The sequence below is a fragment of the Pavona decussata genome, unplaced genomic scaffold, assembly GCF_977016875.1.
Source record: "Pavona decussata unplaced genomic scaffold, jaPavDecu1.1 SCAFFOLD_210, whole genome shotgun sequence".
Classification (NCBI taxonomy): domain Eukaryota; kingdom Metazoa; phylum Cnidaria; class Anthozoa; order Scleractinia; family Agariciidae; genus Pavona; species Pavona decussata.
Genome location: NW_028145615.1, coordinates 13,709 through 38,833, shown reverse-complemented (window position 1 = coordinate 38,833; position 25,125 = coordinate 13,709). Strand labels below are relative to the sequence as shown.

Genomic DNA, 25,125 nt, shown 5'->3' with positions numbered 1-25,125 from the left:
GCTGAGAACAATTTTCCGTGCCAAGTATCCTTTTTTGTATTCTAGGGATATTAATTATCCCTTTAAGCCCTACCAATGATCAGCATCAAATTTCTCCTTGTGATATCAATGCTTATTCAACCCCTGAGGTCATGAGAATTAATGATATAATCACCCAAGGTGAATTTTCTTGATATGTTACTAAATTCTCCACAGTGCTCTTATAAGAATAGTATAGGGACAAGATAAGAGAATTTGTCTTTGATATTAGGGGTTAAAGGGGTAATAGTGATATCTTAGGCCACGCCTACACTAATGCGTTTTCAAAACCCTCCGTTTTTAAACTCGTCGAAAACGTAGCAAAATATTTCCCTCCACACAAGCGTTTCCTATGGTTTCCGCCTGTACACACTAAAACGCTCTAGAAAGCGATGAAGACGACTGGGACCTGGGGTTGCGCATTTGCAGATGCTCGGATTTAGACGGGGGCGATGTAGTGCATCGCTAGTTTTGTCACCGCTTTCAAAAATAAAAACAAGTTCCTAAAAGGACAAAATATTGCGCCAAAAAAACTATTCACACATTGTCCAGTAAAATATTCGGTTTGCGAACGCACGCGCTCATCGTAATTCAGTTTTTCTCATAGTTTTCTCGCCGCTTTAATATTATAAGGTCACGTCGGATAATGAATCTCTTATCAGATGTTTTGGTGTGGTTTTGCTGTATATTAGTACGAGCCCGCAAAATACAATACAACTCGTAAAAATGTACAGTGATTCTTATTAATTTATTTATTTATTTATATTTTTCACACCAAATCATGTAACAACGTGTATTGTTGTTGTTGTTGTTGTTGTTTTTTTGTTATTAATGACCGATCTTACTCCGTTGAACTCGCTTATATTATTCATTCCTTGAGAATGGCGTCATGACGTTGCCGAAGCGTCGGAACCTTATATCGTTAGTTTTTACTTGCCTGTGTAGCAAAAAAATTGTATAAAATAAGCTTTGCACAGCAGCGTCATTTACAGAGTTTAAAGGTCATATTCTGGGAAAAAAGGAAGTCCTGTTTTGTTATGCCAGATAGGAAGTTAGTTAGGATAGTTTTACCGAATATCCAATTAGATATGTTTTTATAGGAAATCAATTCAAGACCTAGTATCCTATGTAGCTACTGCTTGAATTGAATGATTGGCATCTCAAGAAAATATGCCAAACTTCTATAATTAAAATGGTCACGTTGTATTGAAATAAAGCCTTTCTGTTAAACGGGAACATTTTATTGACCTGATTAGTTAATGTGCAGCGTTTAATTTTCTTGATCACTGATCACCCATTGTGCAGAGTTTAATTGGCTTGGTCACGCAATGTGCAGCGTTTAATTGGCTTGATCACTGATCACGCAATTTGCAGCGTTTAATTGGCTTGGTCACGCAATGTGCAGCGTGTAATTGGCTTGATCACTGATCACGCAATTTGCAGCGTTTAATTGGCTTGGTCACGCAATGTGCAGCGTGTAATTGGCTTGATCACTGATCACGCAATTTGCAGCGTTTAATTGGCTTGGTCACGCAATGTGCAGCGTTTAATTGACTTGATCACTGATCACGCAATGTGCAGCGTTTAATTGGCTTGATCACTGATCACGCAATGTGCAGCGTTTAATTGTCTTGATCTCTGATCACGCAAAATCCTATTATTTGAGGTAATTATTCTATCTCCAAGACGCATTGATGCAGCTCATTCGATTCCGTCAAATGCAAAACATCTAGGGCTAAGAAAACTGAACACATGAAACTCACCGTGATGATTACAACAGAAGATGGTTAAAACGTATTCCATACAGTAAACTTATTTTTTGAATACTTTATTGACAAATGAAAAGGGCTTTACATAATACATTAGTGCGCTGGACGTAGCAAGAACGCACTCCTAATACAAATTGGAGTCGAGGTTGTATGGGACAACGTTGATTGGATGAATGACTCGTATCTGGCATCTCCCGCAGATTTTGCAGGGGGGGATGACATCATCACCAACTTGGCAAAGGAGAGAGAGCCTGGCGACATCGAATGCACTCCCTAATCTTAGATTATTACTAGTTTAATAAAAAGATTTCATTTTGCCATGTGTCTGTACTCTGATAACGTACAGATGACATCAAAACGTGTGAGAACGGCGGCGAGTAGCGTGACTGATGCACGTCTTACTACGTCTGCTCATGATAGCACCTAACGTTCCTTCCCTCCAATCAAGCCTTCTAAGGTCTTTCAAATATCACTATTTCAGCTACTTACCCCGGACTTTTGGCTCTCAAAAAATCGTTTCAACTGATAAACCAGTTTCCATGTTCCCAAATATACTCATTTTATGGGTCTAAATTGACATCACAGCTAACTTCCGTTTGGAATTACTTCCGGTTTCAAAATATTAATGATTTATTAAATTGATAACGTGTTTCTGACCACACAACAAAACACAAAAGTTAATATTAACTTTAACTCAAGGAAGAAATTTCCCCCTTGATAACCGTCAACCGTCAAAAGCCCTCAGATTTAACCCTCAACCGTCAAAGCATTCCCCCCCCCCCCCTCCCCCACCTTGAGATCGTTTAGATCCCTCTTTCCGCCAGTAGAGCTTGACTTTGTCGCTGGGGACTTGATATCTATAATTTAGCACTTTTCCAAGAAAGCTGGAAATCTGCAAAAATAGATTGCGGGTGAAGCGGAAGACTCATATGCACAATATAGCACTTTTCCAATTAAGTGGAAAATAGATTCCGAGAAATTAAAGCGGAAGACTCGAACATAGTCTATTTCCGCCTGCGAGATGCTTGACTTGGTTGCTGGGGGCCTGGTGTCCATAATATAACGCTTTTCCAAGAAAGCTAAAAATTGATTCTGGGTAAAGCGGAAGACTCGCTTTTTTACCCTTCTGAGCTCCGAAGAAACCAGAAGCAAATTCACTTGAATATCGTCCGAAAGTTTCTTCAGTGTTTCTTGAGACACTGGTCAACGGATTCAGCCAAATTAAGGTATGATAAGTAAACTTATGTATGATAAAATTCAATGTTAGGAAAATATCGGTGTCAGAAAGCCCGAAAGGTGAGTAACTATGGGAATATAGTTTGATAGTAAACAAGTTTAGTGAAGCCCGGCTTCCAAGAAAGACACAAGCACAATTTCAGTGTTTTAATTTATAATTTTTCGGTGAAAGTAGACGAGGCGTTAGTGAAACCTGTTGCAGTGGTGCTTCGAAAAGCACGAGCTTTCACTCAGCGAAACCCAAAATCACCTGACACCGCCGAGCAATTAGTGCTAAGCACATAAACAGACTAATAGCGGAAGGTTATATTAACAGCTATTCCATCGTGAGAACTAATTGAACTCATACACATGACTCTACTCTTGTGTTAGTACGAGTAGAACATAGGTCTGTTCCCAGTGAAGTTTGGACAAGAACAATAAATGTGTTCGACTTACTTTGCGTTTGTGCGTTCGCTTGACCTCACGCTCTCGGCTTTTAAATATAGCTGCGTGTTTGAGCGCTTTACTGCTTGGTCACCATTTCAACTCTTTGAGTCAGGACGGTTTGATTTTACATTCACCTTGAGTGCAAGCGCACTTGGAAAAAGCTTAGAAGGAAGGTAAGACCCACAGAGGAAAGCTCGTATTCTCAGACCACCAGTACCTTCCGATTCGCTGGACTCGCACCCGGTTTAGCTCTTATGTCGTACTTAGAGGTGTAGATCTAATTTAACGGACAGCCTATTTTTCAATGGTTTTTGACATCATGCTGTATAAAACCTAAAAAGCTGGAAATCTACAAACGAAACGATATAAAGACACGCTAATTGATTTACATATAGTTTATCCTTGTGCCGAACAAGGGAGAGAGAGAGATTTAGGATCGCGTTAGCGGCAAACGGTAAACGTGAGATTCGCGTTTCTTTCTTGAAAAAATAAGAACATAGATAAGAATAGTGCAAAATAATTCTGGCCTTTGATGCTAACGCAAATCTATTCAATTTTTCGGAGAAACTGAAAACAGCGAGCGGCAAATGTAGGGTAAACATGGTCACGTGGTCATTTCTATCGTCAACGTAATTTTAAATATATGACAATTCTCGGTCTGCTACACTGGAACAAAATTATGTAATATTTTGGAAACATATGATGTTAATTCGACTTTCCTCCTCTTTTAAAGCAAAGCTAAAAAAAGTTTGGCCTATGTAGTTATTAGCCTCATTTGTAATCAAATACATGTCATTGGACGCCAAAACCTGTCCGTTGACGATTAGACTCTACTGTATACCGGATAACTCTTGTGCCGGCATCAAGAGCATATCGGATAGGGCTTTCATTCACACGAAAAACGCCGATTTCGGAACGATTTTTTGTGCCGGAGCGATGCTGCGATGCTTTGGTCTTGAAAGTGAATCGTCACATGTGGATAGGTTTTCGTAACACGTCCTTGAGTAGTGTGAACCGGAACGGAACTCGACAACGAGGAGCGAGGATTGGATTCTAGTGGAAAGATGGCGGCGGTTTTGGGCCACTTCTGTTCACACCAGGCCGGAGTATTTTTCGCAACGGAATAAAAATTCTATCCAGCGTCTTACTTGAATACCATTCACTGACGATCCACAATTTACTTGACTCTGGTGATGACTTCCGCTCAGGTTGTCAAAACCTCAGTCACCTCAAACACTTACATGGATTATCATAATGTAGCTACATATGATATTTACTTTAATTCACGTTTATTTAAGGAGGAAGCCTAACCCCCTAAGCCTTCTTGATTCTTTTAGGCTTCCTCGCCTCTTGAGTATATTTGTTTAGTTGAATTTATGAGTATAAATTTGTGTTTTTTCCCTCTCATTATAAATTGTAATATCAGTAAAATGTTGTCATTGTAAATTGTGGTAAATAATCAATGAACTAACTAAAGATATATTTAGACATATCTAGAAAATATTCTGATGTGAATCTTGATGATTGATAACGTTTAATAAGCTTTTCAACATTTTTTCCTAAGGTTTTTTTTTTTAAGGAAATATCTCTAAATTTAAGATATTTAAATAAACACAAAGATTTTGGGGAAAACATATCATTCCTCAAGGATCTTAATCCAATGTGATACAACCTTTAATTGTGCCCCTTGCTGGGTGCTATCAGGGTTTTCTTAAGAAACAGCAACTCTTTCCACAACAGATAAAATTATTTAAAGAGGACAGGCCGCCACTCCCCCCCGTCTCTTCTCTGTTTTTTCTCTTGTTCCAGTTTCTCGCTCTTTTGAACTCATGTGGTGGGGAGAGTCTTGTAAAGTGACAAAGTTCAGCTTAAAGGTTTAAAGATTCCACTCTCAGGTTTGAGGTGGAGGAATATTAAACTGAAAGGTTAAGCTAACATAGAATCGAACCCCCGTGTTTAGTCAAAACATGTGAAGCCTTATTTTAAACAAAAACAATTTATGATGGGTACGGTATTACAAAAAAGGAGAAAGGTTCTTGCAACTGAAGACAGGTGTTTCAACTCACAACAACCATGATTATCGCAATTCACAACACTACAATACTAGAAAAATTTGGTCGTGGTCCGGCCAGTAATTGAATGTAACAGCACGCTCAACCATGGATCGTGAAGATATCACCTAATCGGTTTCAAACATTCCAACGGACGAATTAATAACGTGACTGAAAAATAGCACTTGAAAACCAACAGAAAAACAATCTTGAGCCTTATACATTCTTGACAAAAACCCCGGTGAACCTAACTAGCAGACGTTAAAAGAGGTGAATCTGTTAATTTGCATTCGTTCTTGCTGTGGTGGATACCGTGGGTACAACTTCTAAACCTCCAAAGAATACAGCCATTTCAAATAACGTTGTCGGAAAGCGTACGCAACAATACTTCAAAGTGTCATGAGTAATTATGTTTAAATTAATTAATTAAACTCAGCTTCTCAGAAAGTAAATACAGAAGCAAATGTCTATGACAGGGATGTAGCTAAGACATTTTCAACTATCCTATGGTACTAAAATCCGTAAAATTACATCCGAATTACGACATGTAGTTTATAGCTACCCATACTACCTTTCAGTATTGTCACGTACGCTCGGGGCTTTAAAATCCGAGAACTTTAATTATAAAAGCTGTATACTAAACGGCTAAATTGAAATACATGTTTTTTTCAAAATGGCACATATCCAGGCCCGTAGGCTGGTTTCTGACCTTGTAAGTTAGTTTCGTTTTAAGCAAATGTTCGACCTGCACCACACAGATGCGGGTCGAACATTTGCTTATAACCATCGTCCAACTCAGTAATATTACCAGGTAGAGGCCTCTATTATGCACTACGTTAGAGCGTTGCTGAAGCAGGATTATAAAACAAAACAATAGCGATTTCAAAATACACTTGATGTTCTGAGAGCATGACGGTCGCAGGCGCCGGCCCGAAAATGGCGACCATAGCGGAACCTTAAAATAACCACAAGAAGAGATTTGTAAGTAAAAAGCCCCGCACCATTTCTCAGAATGAGAAGGAGAACTTGTTTCTATATTATATTATATTTTGGAGAAATGATCTCACGGATTACAGCGTGGCAGAACTAAAATATGATATCGCAAGCTGGACATGCAATTGTGCAAGGCGTTCATCGAGAACTGATAAAGATCGACTTGATGATGATGATGATGATGATGTATGTCCGATGTCTTAGGGCTGATGGCCTTAAAAAATTGTGTAACGGCTAGATTTTTTGCGTGCATCAAGTATTTTATGATAATTTCCTTCCTTTCTTTCCTACCCTCATGAAGAAATGGTGGTAAATAAATAGTCGTTCCGTTCTTGGTCCATAGGCGCCTATGGATCCAGAATGAAAGGGATTATTGGTCCCATAACAATTTTTAATGGGTAGGTAACATTTTCCCTGTCGTGCAAACGACCCTTCGGTCAGTGTTGCATAAACTACGGTACACACAGAAAATATTTGGATGTAAATGGCGTGATTCAGAACTTGTGCTTTGGTAAATTCATCAATCTGTACAGTTGCGCCAATCAAAAAGGTGAAATCAGCATCAGATATCACGTGATACCATAAAATCAATATTCGCTAAACGTTTCAGGAAATTTGGTCATTTTGATATACGCGTTTATGTTTAACAACTATTCACGCACTGCGTGCCGTATGTTTTCATTACAGCCTTTTCAGTCTCACAAGATGTCTGGAACAGTTCAGTCACCGGTTTCCAAATATGGCCGCAGTAGCGAGTTTGGCGTCGTGTTGGATTTCATTCAGCGCATGATCAGCAACGATACACTTAGGCAAAATTTCGACATTCCGCATCTAGTTATGGTTGGTCGACAAAACATGGCGAAAACAACGCTTATCAACCGGCTTATCGGTCGTTATCTTCTTCCTATGCGACGCAATGAAACAGCCAATACCCTGCAGGCGCGCACCACATACCCCATAATACTCAATCTTCGTAATGGCGAGAAACCAATCGTGGAAGTAAAATGCGACAAGATCCCGGATATTGGGGGTGCGGTGGAAAACCCCAAGGACGGCGTGGTAGAGGAGTTTCTAAAGCAAGTTGATAGTCGTCTCCCCAAGGAACCGGGAACTCCGATTTCCAAGACCCCGGTTAACGTAACTCTGCAAGGTGAGGTGTACAAGAACAATGCACACATCACATCAGATCACATTAAATTGTATCCATCAAATCAAGTCATATCGTATCCTATCTTATCGTATCGTACTATCCTATCCTATCCCGTATATCGTATTTTATTCTATCCTAACCTATCCCGTGCCACATCATATCATCGTATCATATATCATATCAGATCAAGTCATGCACTGGCTGGATAACCTACGATATTATGGACATTTTATAGAAATCACCTGTTGCCTATGTTACACGAATCTCATAGAATCTGTATTTAAAAGCAACTGCGCTCAAACAGAGTCAGCTAACATGCTGTAAAGCCCTATAACGATCCACCTCTCTCTATGAAGCAACTCCTCTCTAACAAGCTCTCTGTCCCTATGACAGGACTGAAAAAAAATTAACCTAGCCCAATTTTAGCCCACTGAGTCCCCCCCCCCGTTTGAAAGTGAGGAAAAAAGCGTTCAGGGCCCAAACTAAAAGTGTGTTGAAAGTAACTGGACAAAGTTGAATTCACATGCAAGATATGAAGCAAGTCTATTTGCGGCCAATTGGCGATGAGGATCTTATGGAAACAGCCGCTGAAAATGCTTTCTTCCCTCTTCCCCAGGCCCCGAACTTACGACCCTCACTTTGGTGGACCTTCCCGGCGCCCACTTCGCCAACGATGACGTCCGAATGAACCACGTGACCCAAGAGCTCGTGCTGGAGTACATCAAGAAGAACACCAAGAGCATCATCGTGATAGTGTCCGAAGTTGGGGACCCTACCGGGGACAGTGCCATCAACCTTGTCATGACCCAGGCCACGGATTTTAAGAGCCGGACCATCTGTGTCCTGACCAAGCCGGACAGGCTCAGAGACTCGGATGATATGGGAAGGAAAGTCGCCTTGAATATGTCAAGTTTTACTCTGGAGGACAATCGCTTCATTTTGTTAAGAGGTAAGAAGCTTTGGGACTGTTTTTGTTATCCGCATTTATTGCTATGTAGACTACATCCACCTGACGGTCGTCATTTAGAAGCAACGTTATATATTTGTTGCTTTTTTCGAAAGCCAGGAAAAGTTTGAATTTACTTTTGTGTGTTCACTGCTGGGACCCAGCAGCCGCAGACGTAGAATTGTGTTTTGAATTATCGTTAAGACCGTTTAAAACGGTAAAATTTAACTTACGGTTACTGTGGCGTTCCGGCAACTAGCTTACACCATGCGTACAACATAAATAGAACTACATTGTCCAATGCAAATTTACAACTTGATTACGGTTGGTATTAAGTACAACATTAGAAATGCCATGGGGCTTAAACTAAGTTTTTGAATTTTGCATGCTGACACTTAACATTGTCAAACAATGAAAATTATTCAATTTTAGTGTCGTACAAGTGATTAAGCTATATACGAAGTTCGAAATATTTCTTTCAATTTGTCACGAGACGAAATTTCGTATAAGCTACTCAGAAAAAAGAAAAGCCATATGAGCCCGAGTACCCTACATATTTCCTCCAGTTTTTAGTTTTCCCTCTTTCTACAACCGTTTTGAGAGGTCGCCTTTTTCTGTTTTTCTTTTTTTTTTTTATAAAATTAATCTTTATATTAATTACAGAAATACGCAGTCTGCATATAGCATAGCTGATCGAGGCAGACTAAAGCTTGGTTCACACTTGTGACATAAGCATAAGCATAAACATAAGCATAAGCATAAGAATGTTCACACTTCTGACATAAGCATAAAAAAGGCGACATACGCAGGCGCATTGGGCTTCAGACTTTGATCCAGGACAAGCGGGAAATTCAAAAAACTCTTCATACAGGCTGAGTACTCAGACAAATCATGTCAACTTACCATTCTCTATGCCGACGGCTTTGGCGACATCTCGCCAGGCTAGGTTTCTTTTCTTGTTGTCTTTAAAATCAGGTGATGCCTTGTCGTATAAACAAGGATAAATGCGAACAGCTTCGGCTAATTTTTCCGAAAAATCCGCGGAAGACGCCATCTTGGAACTGCAGATCAGCCGGCAGAGATTGGGCACTATTTTCAATTATATTTCCGCTGATATCAAACACTGCTGCCTCGTTATGCTTATGCTTATGCTTATGTCGAACCGGTTCACACTTGTGATAACGTGACATAAGCATAAGCATAAGAAAAAGAAAAAGAAAAAGTTTCCTTTTTCTTATGCTTATGCTTATGCTTATGCTTATGCTTATGCTTATGCTTATGCTTATGCTTATGCTTATGCTTATGCTTATGCTTATGCTTATGCTTATGCTTATGCTTATGTCACACCGGTTCACACTACACATTCTTATGCTTATGCTTATGTCACAAGTGTGAACCAGGCTTTAAGATTTCTTCGTTTTAGGGTATTTGTTATAGGTGAGCCAGGACTCCTTAATTGCCGCAGCCAGCCAAACAAAAAAGACGTCTTTTAGCTGCCTGTCATTCAGTGTGGCATCGGCCTTCTTACCAGTCTTAGTCATTCCTCAGAAGCATGAGTATATGGCAGTTTTGCTGCGAAAAAATTCCAAGTTAAAAGAGTCTTTTTCTGCTCCACTAGCGCCTTAAATGAAGATTGGTCCATTAAGTGATGGTTGAATCAATAAAAACAAAATTTTGTTTTCGACAAACAGGTAAAGATGGCACGGACTCGGTCGAGAAGGACTGGGACGCACCAACGACCCGTGAAAAGGAAAAGGAATGGTTCGCCAGGCATCCGCAGTACAAAGGCATTCAGCATCTGTGTGGAATTGACCGGCTTATGGAGACCATGATCTCTTTACTGGCAAGCAAAATGATCAAAGAGATTCCTATCTTAGTGCGAGAAATGAGAAACCGAAAGTCAGAGGTAAGCTCTATTAATTAATAAGCAGTTTCGCCGCGTTTACTGAAATCCAAGTTACAGATCACAAACCAATCTGCACCCTGTTCGACTTTGTGCTATTTTCCTCTCACAAAGTTAACTTTATTACTTTTTGTATAGAGCAGTTTTCAGTTGAGTGTCGAAATTTATTCCTGTTTGCTTTGGTTTTGCTTCACTATGTTCTGTGATTTGTCAACAAAATTTGCACCACTGTCTCAACCAATGAGAACAAAACCAAAACTAATCGCGACTTGCTCGCACGCGTTTTCCCGCACTTGGCGCAGACTGCTTGTATTTGCTTCGAATTCTGATTGGTTCATTGTGTTGTGTACGTCCGTTGTGATTGCCCAGAGAGAGGACGTTTGTTTTGGTTTTACTACACGGAATACCGCTCCGTATGGTTAGGGAGCTCATTTACTTGTTCAATTACAGCCTGTCTGTTGAAAAAACTAACCGAACTGATGATGGTTTTAGGTAGAAAAGGAGCTCAAAATATTGGCTCTTAGCGAGGTACCAGAGTCGAGCGAAGGAAGAGGAGCCCTTGTGATGAAAATCAAACACAATCTCATCGATGAGCTTAAGAAGCTGTTGTTTAATAACACATCCACATCCATTGGAGGAGGCGAGGAAGTGAGACGATTGTTCAACAAATTCCATGACGATGTTTTTAAGGTAAGGTGGTTAACTACGAAGTTATTAAAAAACAAATTGTATCCAGTTTTCTACGAGAGCTGGGAGTCCCCCGACGGAATTGAATCCACGAGCCAGGATGCTTAAGTGGGGGTTGCCGAAATCCCAAAGCCTTTCTCTTCTTCAAGTTCGGACAATAATGCAGACTCAGGCCAAGTTGAATTATGGAGAGGGGCCTTGGGGCGCTAAATCTATGATTTACTTGGATCCCTGGAGCACTGCATTTTTTGGCTCGGACGACAGGAGCCCTAACCCCTTTGGGACCATGACGAGCCTAGCCTCTCCACTACCATCAGATGCTCTACCTAGGTGATATAGACATTCGTTGTTAGCTTTTCGCCTCCGTATTATAAGGAGATGAAAATTGAAGCCAACTGGAAGGATGCCGGATCAATTCAAGGAAACCTAATAACAGTAGACCAGAAATTAAATATCCGACATTATTTTATGTATGGTTTGGATTGGCTATTAATACGATAATTACAATAAGTTCCAAAAAACCTGAACCCTTTGGAGCGGTAAAATACAAACTGTTGCTCCTACAGAGAAAGTATTCAGTCCGCTTTTTCCTCAAAATCCCATAATCATCGACTGGGTTTAAGTCAAGATTTGTTTTTGTGTTGTGCGTAGGTGGACCCTCTAGCTTCGCGAAGTGACGATGAGATTCGAACACAGCAGAAAAAACTTGAGGGCGTGGCCGCTCCTCTGGGAGACAGCAGCGAAAATAGTCAGCTGCTTCAGAAACTACTCTACGAGAAATACCAAGGGAGACGTATGATTCCAACAGGCGCCACCGCTTACGGCACCATAGGAAACGCAGGTTAAGATACTTAAATTATTGACCTGGAAATATTTTGATCCTCTCTTAGCGGGAAAATCTACTGCAGCGATTGACTGCGTTTCGCGATGGGTTGGGAGTTAGAGTGTCAGAATGCCCACATTGTGTGTCCTCTTAGACGAGTTAAAAAAATCTTGAAATCACTTCTGTCTACCAATAAGTGTAATTAGTTAATGTTCAACGTGATTGTGCAGAATTAAATTGACCCTTCGTTGTTCAGAATTAAATTGAATCTAATCCAGAAATTCAGGGAACTAAATCGATTTTATTGCTTAAAAAGAAAGTGCAGCTTTTATCGTAGTATTTTGTTAATATCCAACTATTACCTTTTTAAATTATAATTTTATGTATAGTAATGTAGCTATGTTATCCTTTTATCTTATATCATTGTAATAGACTAAGTATAGTTATGTCTGTAAATTTTATTTATTTTATTCTTATCTATTTATTTATTTATTTTATACAGGGCCGTTCTGAAAACCACTTTTGTGAGAACGCACCCTGTTTAAAGATTATTATTATTATTATTATTATTATTATTATTATTATTATTATTATTATTATTATTATTATTGGCTGAATTGTGATTGCCCATCCATTAATGTACGAAAGAAAAGTCCCTTCAATATTAGGTTTTTACATTAACAGCTCAAAGATGCCAAGTGTTTAGTGAGTCTGAGTTTACTAAATCATTTTATGATTTTACTAAAAAGGTTTACGAAACCGTGAGATTAGGTGAATCGGTTTTGCAAATGTCAGGCATTCAAACAGTTCAAATACACACAAAGTGGTGATCAGTCTTCGTAATCTCGTACCCAGATCTCAGTCGGTTAGGGGAGGTCGTGGGAGATCTGGGTACGAGATTACAGTCTCCGCACACTTCACTTTAAACAAGCTTGAAACGTTTTTAGTAAATCGTAAAACTCACAGATCCACAAAATCTTGTCATCTTTGACCTTTTAATGTTATCTTGTCTTTAACGGGCTTTTATTGTTTCTTTTACTTTTGACCGCCGTGAAATTCACTAATACAGAACAGGTGCGTTGCCTACCGTCTTGGCTTGGACAGTAGAATTTATAAATAATAATTAATATATTAACAGGAAAGCTCCCTCACCAACTGGCGATATACAGAGAGGTCTTGGTCGTGGTCTAGACGACGACTCGGAATCCCTGTTTTCCGATAACAATAATTTAGTTGTCGATTAAAACAGTCAGACTAGTCGTCCGAGTTATCTATGAGTGAATAATCACTTGGCTGCTCCTCCTTGATTTTTCGGTAAAGAAAACAAGTCCCCAGTCTTTCCGCTTGCTCACTACGAGAGGCGCGCGAAAGGGGTAATGGAAAGAAAGAAGATGACCTTGCGGCACTCCTTTTTTTTTCACGTACACCTCGCGCGCTCGCCTTTGTTTGGAAGACGAGATAGAAGACTGCGAACGTAGTCTAATTTTTTTTAGCTACGACCAAATTTTTGTAGAATACTAATGAAAACGAAGACTAATGGGTGGTTATAGGGAGCTGAGATACATAATAAAGTTATATGAGAGTTTGACTGAAGGGGATCTGGGATGTGGAGCATCAAATTTGGGACTGCAATGATGTGCTCTATGGGACACGAGATCCCCAGTTTGTGTGCGCTAAGAATGGATACAAAGTACTGAAGTGTAAACTAAGAACTGTGTACTTATTTTAAGGGAGCAGAAACCAACATATCCTTTTGAGAACCGAAGAACGTTTAAGGGGACAAGGGATAAGTGCTCTCTCTCATAGACTCAAGAAAGAATGCTCCCGGAAAAGTAGTGTTACTCCTAAACGCTTTATTCTCGGAGGAACCGAAGATACACGGCTTGAATTGGTATTTGACTTTGCATAGGAAACGATTTTAAACGGTGTTGTATCTTTATCCTAAGGATCAATGGCGCAAAGATTTGAAGTAGTTGAATTCCAAGCCCCGGTCGATCAACTGATGCCGATATCTGAAGGTCTTGTGAACAACGTGGAGAAAACTCTGCGAAAGATTGTTCAGGACGCGATCGACCTTAGCCTGTCCAAGTTCCCTACCCTCAAGCAAGCAGTGGAGGTCAAAGTGGTGACCAAAATTTTCGAAACTAAACGTGATCAGACGATCATGTTTATCCAGCAATTTCTAGAGATGCAGAAGAAGAGTACTGACGTGGTGTTTGCCCCGGTACCGTTTCCTAACGAAATAAGCACGTGGGATGCCGTAACAACGCACCAGAACAAAACCCACCCTTGCATGGTGTCTCAAACGATGAGTCATTTGAAGTACCTGGCCAAAAAGCTTTATCCTGAAAAAATGATTGATGAGATCGAGAGCCAAAATAGGCGAGGAAACTACAAGGTTAGTACATTTAGCACACTTGACGGGCGTTCACCATATGATCACCTCATGAAATGAATAATATAAGGTGGTATAATGAGTCCGTATACATCACGTGTATCTCAGAGAGTTGTCTGCCTCACTGAGATGGATGTCCATCTTAGAGAGATGTCTGCCTCACTGAGATGGGTGTAACATCAGTATCTTATTGGTTGACGACTCCCAAATTGCTCCACCATGTGAAGTTCGAAACTTAGGAACCTGGTTTGACTCGAAAATGAGTATGCTAAGGGACCAGTCATAAAGTAGGGGGAGGGGTGGGCTATGAAAAATTGGGGGTGGGTCACTTGCTTTTACAAAATATTAACAGCAGACTGATCCCAACGGCGGAGGTGACGAGCTTGATAGAACAAACAACAAAAGCTAGAATAACTGGAATATATTTGTTTTTTAAAAAAACAAATTTTTTTGGCCCAAATTTTTTTGGGAATTTGTTTTTTAAAAAAACAAATATATTTCAGTTATTCTAGCTTTTGTTGTTTGTTCTATCAAGCTCGTCACCTCCGCCGTTGGGATCAGTCTGCCGTTAATATTTTGTATTTGAGATAATTTGCTGATCCAGGTCTACAAGTGATCCGGCACCACTCATTGGTTTGTCGCTGTGGAATCGCAGATTTTATTGTATTCACTTGCTTTTAACACATTGCAAAGGGTGGGTCGGGGACAAAAATGCACTGCATTAGGGATGGGTCGTGTTAAATTATTCACATATCACCACAAACGTTAGTAGAATCTGTTTTTCAATAATATAGCTAATTTTCCACATTAATCCAACTTTATATGATAACAGGAATTCACATATATATTTTGTTACGTTAATATGACTTCAAGTCATATTAACATAACTTGCTCATGCGCTTTCTATTATCTTCATAATATACGTAGAATGAGGAAATATTTAAGTCGTCCAGTCACTGAATCATTAGTTTATGTCTTTATAACCAGTAGAGTAGATTACCGTAACAGCCTACTTACTATATGGCCTCCCGAATTCACATATCATGAAACTTCAACGGATACAAAATGCCGCAGCTCGGTTGGTCACGGGAACATCAAGATTCTGTCATGTTACACCATTTCTTTTCTCACCTTCATTGGCTCCCGATTAATTTCCGTATAAAGTTTAAGATTCTGCTTTTGACATTTAAGTGTTTGGTTATATGGTCTAACTCCTAATTATTTGTTTGAATTAATTAGTATCAAGAAGAAATCCAGGTACTCTCTTTTGTCAAACAACTCTTTATTATTTGAGTTCCAGTCAGAGGCACCTTATCTTTGGAATGCATTACCTTCAACAATTCGCAACACAAAGACATTGGACACTTTCAAGAGATGGGTGTCCATCGTAGAGAGATGTCTGCCTCACTGAGATGGGTGTCCATCTTAGAGAGGTGTCTGCCTCACTGAGATGGGTGTCCATCTTAGAGAGATGTCTGCCTCACTGAGATGGGTGTCCATCTTAGAGAGGTGTCTGCCTCACTGAGATGGGTGTCAATCTTAGAGAGATGTCTGCCTCACTGAGATGAGTGTCCATCTTAGAGAGGTGTCTGCCTCACTGAGATGGGTGTCCATCTTAGAGAGGTGTCTGCCTCACTGCGATGGGTGTCCATCTTAGAGAGATGTCTGCCTCACTGAGATGGATGTCCATCTTAGAGAGGTGTCTGCCTCACTGAGATGGGTGTCCATCTTAGAGAGGTGTCTGCCTCACTGAGATGGGTGTCCATCTTAGAGGTGTCTGCCTCACTGAGATGGGTGTTCACCACAAACTGCCTCACTTCAGTGAGGCAGACATCTCTCTAAGATGGACACCCATCTCTTGAAAGTGTCCAATGTCTTTATGTTGCGAATTGTTGAAGGTAATACATTCCAAAGATAAGGTGCCGCTGACTGGAACTCAAGCAATAAAGAGTCGTAATAAAGAGTCGTTTGACGATGGATTGCTTTTCGACGTTCATTTCTATTAAAAAGGTGACTGCTTTATAAGGTGCTTTATAAGGTGTTTGGTGCTTCCAAAGGTGTTCATTTATGTGAATTTGGCGCATTGCGTTCCTCGTTTTTTAGGAGATCGAAGATATGAAGAAAATCAAACTGAATGTGGTGCGCTGCTTCAACGTGCTGAAGTTAAACGTTTGTGACACAGTTCCCCGCTGCATCCTGCATTTCTTTATCACCCAACTGGTGGATGATCTTGGCCGCGCCTTGGAGGGGGAAGACTTGGTCGAGTTTCTTCAAGAAAAGCAGGAGATCCGTGACAAGCGAGACCTGTGTCGGGCCCAGTTCGAAGCTCTGGAGGAGGCGCTGCCTCGCACTGATAACGTGATGGAGAAACTACTGCGCATGCAGCAGGGACCAAAGAAGGGAGAGAAGCTACAGTTTTGAGCACCGAGTCTGGAAACCATGGTAACACTGGTTTTAGACTGTTGTTCTTTTGTATTCCGCTTTCAATTTTTGGACTATAAGTAGGTTAGTTACAAAACGAAAATAAAGACTGGATAAAGCACGGATAAAAGGGCCCAGGGTCATGAGCTACTGTTAGAAAAGAAAAGAAGCTACACGAGTAATAACTGAATCAATAACGAAATTTGGAGTCAAATATTGTGTTTGTAACTTTAATATCTATAAATGATATCAGTAATGGTGAGGATTAAATCCACTTTGCACATTCTTTTTTGTGGTCTTTTTTGTGACATGATGTTCGAGAGGATATGGATTGTGGATTCTAGAAACCACACCTGAAAAAGGGTTATCGGAAAATTACATGTTTAGTCTGAAATTGGCTCTGGGTTTGGAGAAGTGACCGCCCACCATCACCACAATGCACTATGGATTTTGGCCTAATTTTCAGTCTAATGCTATACACTATGGATTTTGGCCAAATTTACGTCCTAATACTATGCACTATGAATTTTTGCATCATTTTCATCCTAATACCATACACAAAGGCCTAGTTTTTATTCTTATGCATTAAAATTCTTTCTTAGAACGTTATTTCCACTTCCAACTGATTTCCAAGGGAGTTTTACGACACGCCGAGATCCCAAGGGAAATACATAAGTGAAACATGCCGACTTCAAAATTCGGTCATTTTTGACCCAAACCCTGGACTACCCCTCGGAAAAAAGTCTATTTATGAAAAATGCCGATTTCAAAAACCATGGACTAACCCCTTGGAAAAAAGTCGATTTTTGGACCAAATAGAGTATTTTTTTCAAAGCTTCCAATCGAATCAGTGTGTCCGTAAACGTCCCCTGACACAATTTTTAGGCCTCCCAAGGGACCAGGGACAAAGAAATATGGCATTCTCTGTCAGGGCATTATTTGCACTTGAAAATGATTCCAGAGGGAATTCTACGACACGCCGAGATCCCTAGGGACATAAACAAGTGAAAAATGCCGACTTAAAAATTTGTTCATTTTTGACCAAAAACCATGGACTAGCCCTTTGGATAAACGTCAATTTTTGGACGAAATATTAATATGCTTTAAAACCCTCCAATAAAATCATCAGTTTGTTCGAAGACGTACCGTGAGATACTTTTTAGGCCTCCAAAGGGACCAGGGACAAAAGAATACCCCACAAAAGATGAAGTCAGGGTGAGAGTTAAAAAGACAATTCTTTGTCAGCGCGTTATTTCCACTAAGCAATCATTCCCAATGGAGTTTTAGGACACGCCGAGATCCGTAGGGACATAAACAAGTGAAAAGTGCCCACTTCAAAATTTGGTCATTTTTTTGTCAAAACCATGGAAGTAAGTCGATTTTTGGACCGAATACAAATATTCTATTAAAAGCATCCAATCGAATCAGTGTGTCCGAAAACGTCCCCTGAGACACTTTTTAGGCCTCCCAATAATGGACCATAGACAAAAAAATAGCCCACAAAAGACGAAGTCAGGGTGAGAGTTAAACAGAACATTCTTTGTCAGGCCGTTTTTTTCAATTAAAAATGATTCCCAAGACGGTTTTAGGACACGCCGAGATCCCTAGGGACAAAAACAAGTGAAAAATGCCGACTTTAATTTTTTTTTTTCATTTTTGGCCAAAAAACATGGACTAATCCTTTGGAAAAATATCGATTTTTGGACCAAATACAAGTATTCTTTTAAAAGCTTCCAATCGAATCAGTGTGTCCGAAAACGTCCCCTGAGACAATTTTTAGGCCCCTCAAGGGACCAGGGACAAAGAAATAGCCCACAATAGATAAAGTCAGGGTGAGAGTTGAACAGAAAATTCTCTGTCAGGGCGTTATCTGCAAAATTTGGCTATTTTTGGCCAAGAACCATGGAAAAAGGTCGGTTTAAAGCTTCCAATCGAATCAGTGTGTCCGAAAACGTCCCTGGACAAAGAAATAGCCCACAAAAGACGAAGTCAGGGTAACAGTCAAACAGAAACTTCTTTTTCCGGGCGTTATTTGCAGCTAAAAATGATTCCCAAGGGAGTTTTACGACACTCCGAGATCCCTAGTGACATTAACAAGTAAGAAATACCGAGTTCAAAATTTGGCCATGTTTGCAAAAAACCCATGGACTGACCCATTGGAATAAAGTCGATTTTTGAACCAAATACAACTATCCTTTTAGACGTTCCAAATCGAATCCGTGTGTCCGACAGCGTCTCCTGACACACTTTTTAGGCCTCCTGACGAACCAGGTACAAAAAAAGAGCCTAGAAATAATGGTCCTTGGAGAAGAGAAAAAGGCAAAATAATTCTGTCAATTCTTTGTCAGTGAATTCTTTGCACTTAAAAATGATCCCAAAGGGAGTTTTACGACACACCGAGATTCAAAGGGACATAAAGGAGTGAAAATGCACACTTTAAAATTTTGTCATTTTTGACCAAAAGCCGTGGCCTTAACCCTTGGCAAAAAATCGACTTTTGTACGAACAACAAATATTCTTTTAGAAGCTTCCAATCAAATCAGTATGTCCGAAAACGTCCCCAGAGACACGTATTAGGTCTCCCAAGGGACCAGAGACAAAGGAATAGCCCAGAAAAGATGGGGCCTCAATATGGACAAAAGAGAAAATTCTTTAAATTCTTTGTCAGGGCGGTATTTCCACTTAAAAAAGATCCCATAGGTAGTTTTACTACACGCCGAGATCCCTAGGGTCATAAAGGAGTGCAAAAGTCCGACTTCAAAATTTGGTCATTTTTGACCAAAAACCGTTGGGCTTACCCCTTGGCAAAAAGTCGATTTTTGGACGAAAAACAAATATTATTTTAAAACCTTCCAATCGAAACAGTATGTCCGAAAACGTCTCCTAAGACACGTTTTAGGTCTCCGAAGGGACTAGGGACAAAGAAATAGCCAAGGACAGATGGAGCCTGAACAAGCTCAAAAGAGAAAATTCTTTCAATTCTTTGTCAGGGCGTTATCTGCAGTTAACAATGATTCCCAAGGGTGTTCTCGAGACGCCGAGATTCCTAACGACGTAAACAAGTGAAAAATGCCGACTTCAAAATTTGGTCATTTTTGACCAAAAACAGCGGGCATACCCCTTGGCAAATAATCGATTTTTGGAGGAAAAACAAATATTCCTTTAAAAGCTTCCAACAAAATCAGTATGTCTGATGACGTCTCCTGGGTCTCCCAAGGGACAATGGACAAAAAAAATTGCCCAGGAAAGATGGAGACTGAATAAAGGCAAAAGAGAAAATTCTTTCCATTCTTTGTCAGGGCGTTATTTCCACCTAAAAATGATCCCAAAGGGAGTTTAACGACACACCGACATCCTAAGGGACATAAAGGAGTGAAAAATGCTGACTTCAAAATTTTATCATTTTTTACCAAAAACCGTGTTCTTTCCCCTTGGGAAAAAGTCGATTTTTGCACGAAAAACAAATATTCTTTTAAAAGCTTCCAATCGAAACAGAATGTCCGCAAACGTCTCCTGGGACACGTTTTAGGTCTCCCATTGGACTAGGAACAAAGAAATAGCCCAAGAAACATGGAGCCTGAATATGGGCAAAAGAGAAAATTCTTTCAATTCTTTGTCAGGGCGTTATTTGCACCTTAAAGTGATCCCAAAGGAAATTCAACGACACGCCAAGATCCCTAGGGACATAAAAGAGTGAAAAATGCCGACTTCAAAATTTGTTCATTTTGTCACCAAAAACCGTGGGCTTACCCCTTCGCAACAAGTCGATTTTTGGACGAAAAACAAATATTCTTTTGAAAGCTTCCAATCGAATCAGTATGTCCAACAATGTCTCCTAAGACGCGGTTTAGGTCTCCCATTGGACTAGGAACAAAGAAATAGCCCAGGAAACATGGAGCCTGATAATGGGCAAAAGAGGAAATTCTTTCAATTCTTTGTCAGGGCGTTATTTGCACCTAAAAATGATGCCAAAGGGAGTTTAAAGACACGCCGAGATCCCTAGGAACATAAACGAGTGGAAAATGCCGACTTCAAAATTTTTCTCATTTTTCCCCAAAAGCCATAGGCTTACCCCTTGGCAAAAAGTCGATTTTTGGACAAAAAACAAATAATCTTTAAAAAAGCTTCCAATCGAATCAGAATGTCCGCAAACGTCTCCTGGGACACGTTTTAGGTCTCCCAAGGGACCATGGACAAAGAAATAGCCCAGGAAAGATGGAGACTGAATAAGGGGAAAAGAGGAAATTCTTTCAATTCTTTGTGAGGGCGTTATTTGCACCTAAAAATGATCCCAAAGGAAGTTTGTTAAACAATAAGAATACAAACAATGTAGAAACTCACTCTTGTAATATTTTATTATTGGTTTTTTGGGGTTTATCTATTGTTCGGTGTTGGGAAGCGATACAACATATGCGATATTTACGGGAATATTCGAATCAAAGGGATAAAAATATTAAAAAGTTCAATGGTTTGTCCTTCTATTAATGTTTTAGTATAATGCTGATCTAGCTCTGATCAAATGTTGTTTTCTCCTGGTATAGATTTGGTATAAGCAGGTGTTCTGTTTTGGATTGTTTCCCAGGAAATTGATCCTTCTACCAAATATGTTTAAAATAAGTTTTTCCTCAAGAACAATACATTGTTTACATAAGGTCAAGCCGTAGTTTATTGTATCTGACCTTAAGTTAACCTTTCGCTGGCATTTGCCTGGAAATGGCCATCCTTCTTGTTTTTTATCGTTTTCTAGTAAAGATATTCAGTGTTTCTTACCGAATCTATACCAGCCGATATCTTGTTATTTAAGTTAGTTTTTACTGTATTTATTTAGATCTTTTCATTTGAAGGTGACTGTCAATGTCAACACTTTTTGTTCTGTAACCACGTACTGTATTTTTAATAAGGTAGCTGAAAGTTGTAAACACGTACACCTTAATTAATGGAAATAGGCGTGGACTTGTAGTACCGTCTTTCTTCTCGGAAAGGGTTTTGTTTTACAACAAGAACACTGAACACTGCCTGAAACTTCTCCGAGTATATTACAAACTCATGATTGTGAATGTGTAGTTTTTATCGATACAAATATTCATTGTAATTTTTATATTTCTCCCGTTGCTTTATTTTGGTTGGACATATCGAAGAACCTAGTGAAAATCTTGAAACAACGGCACATTTTTCACGGTAAATAAAGGGAGGGTACCCATTTCCAATTCCAACACTAACCAATCATAGAAAGGCTTACGTAAGCCTATGTTAGTAGTTGATGAGTTTTTGACAGTAGGTTGTCAATCATACTCCAACCAACATAAAAGCAACACGAGAAGTTCTTCGCTAGAGAATGTTGCATTGAAGCTGTAAAGAAAACTTGTAAGAATACTGACAAGCCTTGAACATCAATTGTGTGTGCCTATTGAACTCAACCCGTGGAGTACGCTGAGCTAGTAACCCCCTTGGTTAGACAAGAAACGTTCTAACAAGTTTAACGACACGCCGAGATTCCTAGGGACATAAAGGAGTGAAAAATGCCGACTTCAAAATTTTGTCATTTTTTACCAAAAACCGTGGACTTACGCCTTGGCAAAATGTCGATTTTTGGAGGAAAAACAAATATTCTTTTAAAAGCTTCCAATTGAATCAGTATGTCGAAGAAAGTCTCCTTAGACACGTTTTAGGTCTCCGTAGCGACTAGGGACAAAGAAATAGCCTACGAAAGATGGAGCCTGAATAAGGGCAAAAGAGAAAATTCTTTCAATTCTTTGTCAGGGCGTTATTTGCACCTAAAAATGATCCCAACGGAGTTTAAAGACACGCCAAGATCCCTAGGGACATAAAGGAGTTAAAAAATCCGACTTCAAAATTTTCTCATTTTTCACCAAGACCCGTGGGCTAACTCCTTGGCATAAAGTCGATTTTTCGACAAAAACAAATATTCTTTTAAAAGCTTCCAATCGAATCAGTACGTCGGAAAACGTCTCTAGCACACGTTGTAGGTCTAGGGATCTCGGCGTGTCGTAAAACTCCCTTAGAAATGATTTTGAAGTGCATATAACGCCCTGGCAAACAATTGAAACACTTTTTCTTTTTTGCCCTTATCCTGACTCCATCTTTACTGGGATATTTCTTTGTCCCTGGTCCCTCGGAAAACCTAAAAAGAGTCTTACGGGACGTTTTCGGATCTACTGATTCCATTGGAAGCTTTTAAAAGAATATTTGTTTTTTGTCCAGAAATCGACTTTTTGCCAAGGGCCCACGGTTTTGGGTCAAAAATGACAGAATTTTCAAGTTGGCAATTTTCACTCCTTGATGTCCCTAGCCTAGGGATCTCGGAGTGTGGTAAAACTCCCTTAGGAATGATTTTGAAGTGCATATAACGCCCTGGCAATAAATTCAAAGAATTTTCTTTTTTGCCCATATCCTGACTCCATCTTTACTGGGATATTTTTTTGTCCCTGGTCCCTCGGAAGACCTAAAGGGTGTCTTACGGGACGTTTTCGGATCTACTGATTCCATTGGAAGCTTTTCAAAGAATATTTGTTTTTTGTCCAAAAATCGACTTTTTGCCAAGGGGTAAGCCCACGGTTTTGGGTCAAAAATGACCAACTTTTCAAGTTTGCATTTTTCAATCCTTTATGTCCCTAGGGATCTCGGAGTGTGGTAAAACTCCCTTAGGAATGATTTTGAAGTGCATATAACGCCCTGGCAAAGAATTGAAAGAATTTTCTTTTTTGCCCTTATCCTGACTTCATCTTTTCTGGGCTATTTCTTTGTCCTTGGTCCCTTGGGAAACCTAAAAGGTGTCTCAGGGCACGTTTTCGGATCTACTGATTCGATTGGAAGCTTTTAAGAGAATATTTGTTTTTTGTCCAAAAATCGACTTTTCGACAAGGGGTAAGCCCACGGTTTTGGGTCAAAAATGACCAAATTTTCAAGTCGGCATTTTTCACTCCTTTATGTCCCTAGGGATCACGGCGTGTCGTAAGACTCTGTTAGGAATGATTTTGAAGTGCGTATAACCCTCTGGCAAAGAATTGAAAGAATTTTCTTTTTTGCTTTGATTCTAAACTCCACCTTTTTGTATATTTTTCTTTGTCCATGGTTCCTTTGGGAGACCTTAAACGTGTCTCAGGGGACGTTTTCGGATCTACTGATTCGATTGGAAGCTTTTAAAAGAATATTTGTTTTTTGTCCAAAAATTGACTTTTTGCCAAGGGGTAGGCCCACGGTTTTGGGTCAAAAATGACCGAGTTTTCAAGTCGGCATTTTTCACTCCTTTATGTCCCTAGGGATCACGGCGTGTCGTAAGACTCCGTTAGGAATGATTTTGAAGTGCGTATGACCCTCTCGCAAAGAATTGAAAGAATTCCCTTTTTTGCCCTTATCCTGACTTCATCTTTTCTGGGCTATTTCTTTGTCCCTGCTCCCTTGAGAGACCTAACACGTGTCTCAGGGCACGTTTTCGAATCTACTGATTTGATTGGAAGCTTTTAAAAAATATTTATTTTTTGTCCAAAAATCGAGTTTTGGGTCAAAAATGACCCAATTTTACAGTCGCCAGTTTTTGACTCCTTAATGTCCCTAGGGATCTCGGCGTGTCGTAAAACTCCTTCAAGAATGATTTTGAGGTGCATATAACGCCCTGGCAAAGAATTGAAAGAATTTTCTGTTTTTGCTCTTATCCTGACTCTCTCTTTTCTGGGCTATTTCTTTGTCTTAAGTCCCTTGGGAGACTTAAAACCTGTCTCAAGGGACGTTTTCGGATCTCCTGATTCGATCGGAAGCTTTTAAGAGAGTATTTGTTTTTTGTCTAAAAATCGACTTTTTGCCAAGGGGTAACCCACGGTTTTGGGTCAAAATTGACCAAATTTTGAAGTCGCAATTTTTCACTCCTTTACCTTCCTAGGGATCTCAGCGTGTCGTTAACCTCCCTTTGGGAACATTTTTAGGTGCAAATAACGCCCTGCAAAAGAATAAAAAAAATTTCATTTTTGACCTTATCCTGACTCCATCTTTTCTGGGCTATTTCTTTGTCCCAGGTCCCTTGGGAGACCTAAAACGTGTCTCAGGGCACGTTTTCGGATCTACTGATTTGATTGGAAGCTTTTTAAAAGATATTTGTTTTTTGTCCAAAAATCGAATTTTTGCCAAAGGGTAAGCCCACGGTTTTGGGTCAAAAATGACCAAATTTTCAAGTTTGCATTTTTGACTCCTTTATGTCCCTGGGGACCTCGGCGTGTGGTAAAACTCCCTTACAAATGATTTTGAAGTGCATATAACGCTCTGGCAAAGAATTGAAAGAATTTTCTTTTT

General features: G+C 39.8%; 1 protein-coding gene across 1 annotated transcript; it reads left to right on the top strand.

Annotated features, from left to right (window-relative positions):
* Positions 1-2,851: 2,851 nt before the first annotated feature.
* LOC146460548 (dynamin-A-like) lies at positions 2,852-17,107 on the top strand. The gene is made up of 8 exons (XM_085087990.1): positions 2,852-3,013; positions 7,184-7,646; positions 8,263-8,595; positions 10,284-10,498; positions 10,988-11,185; positions 11,834-12,023; positions 13,952-14,403; positions 16,504-17,107. The coding sequence occupies exons 2-8, from the start codon at positions 7,202-7,204 to the stop codon at positions 16,819-16,821; spliced, it is 2,151 nt and encodes a 716-aa protein (XP_084944116.1). The 5' UTR covers positions 2,852-3,013; positions 7,184-7,201; the 3' UTR covers positions 16,822-17,107.
* Positions 17,108-25,125: the final 8,018 nt, after the last annotated feature.

Coding starts and splice junctions, on each gene's coding strand:
- LOC146460548 (XM_085087990.1), top strand. CDS start 7,202: ATGTCTGGAACAGTTCAGTCACCGGTTTCCAAATATGGCCGCAGTAGC. Junction 7,647..8,262: donor GGTTAACGTAACTCTGCAAG/GTGAGGTGTACA, acceptor CCTCTTCCCCAG/GCCCCGAACTTACGACCCTC. Junction 12,024..13,951: donor CGGCACCATAGGAAACGCAG/GTTAAGATACTT, acceptor CTTTATCCTAAG/GATCAATGGCGCAAAGATTT.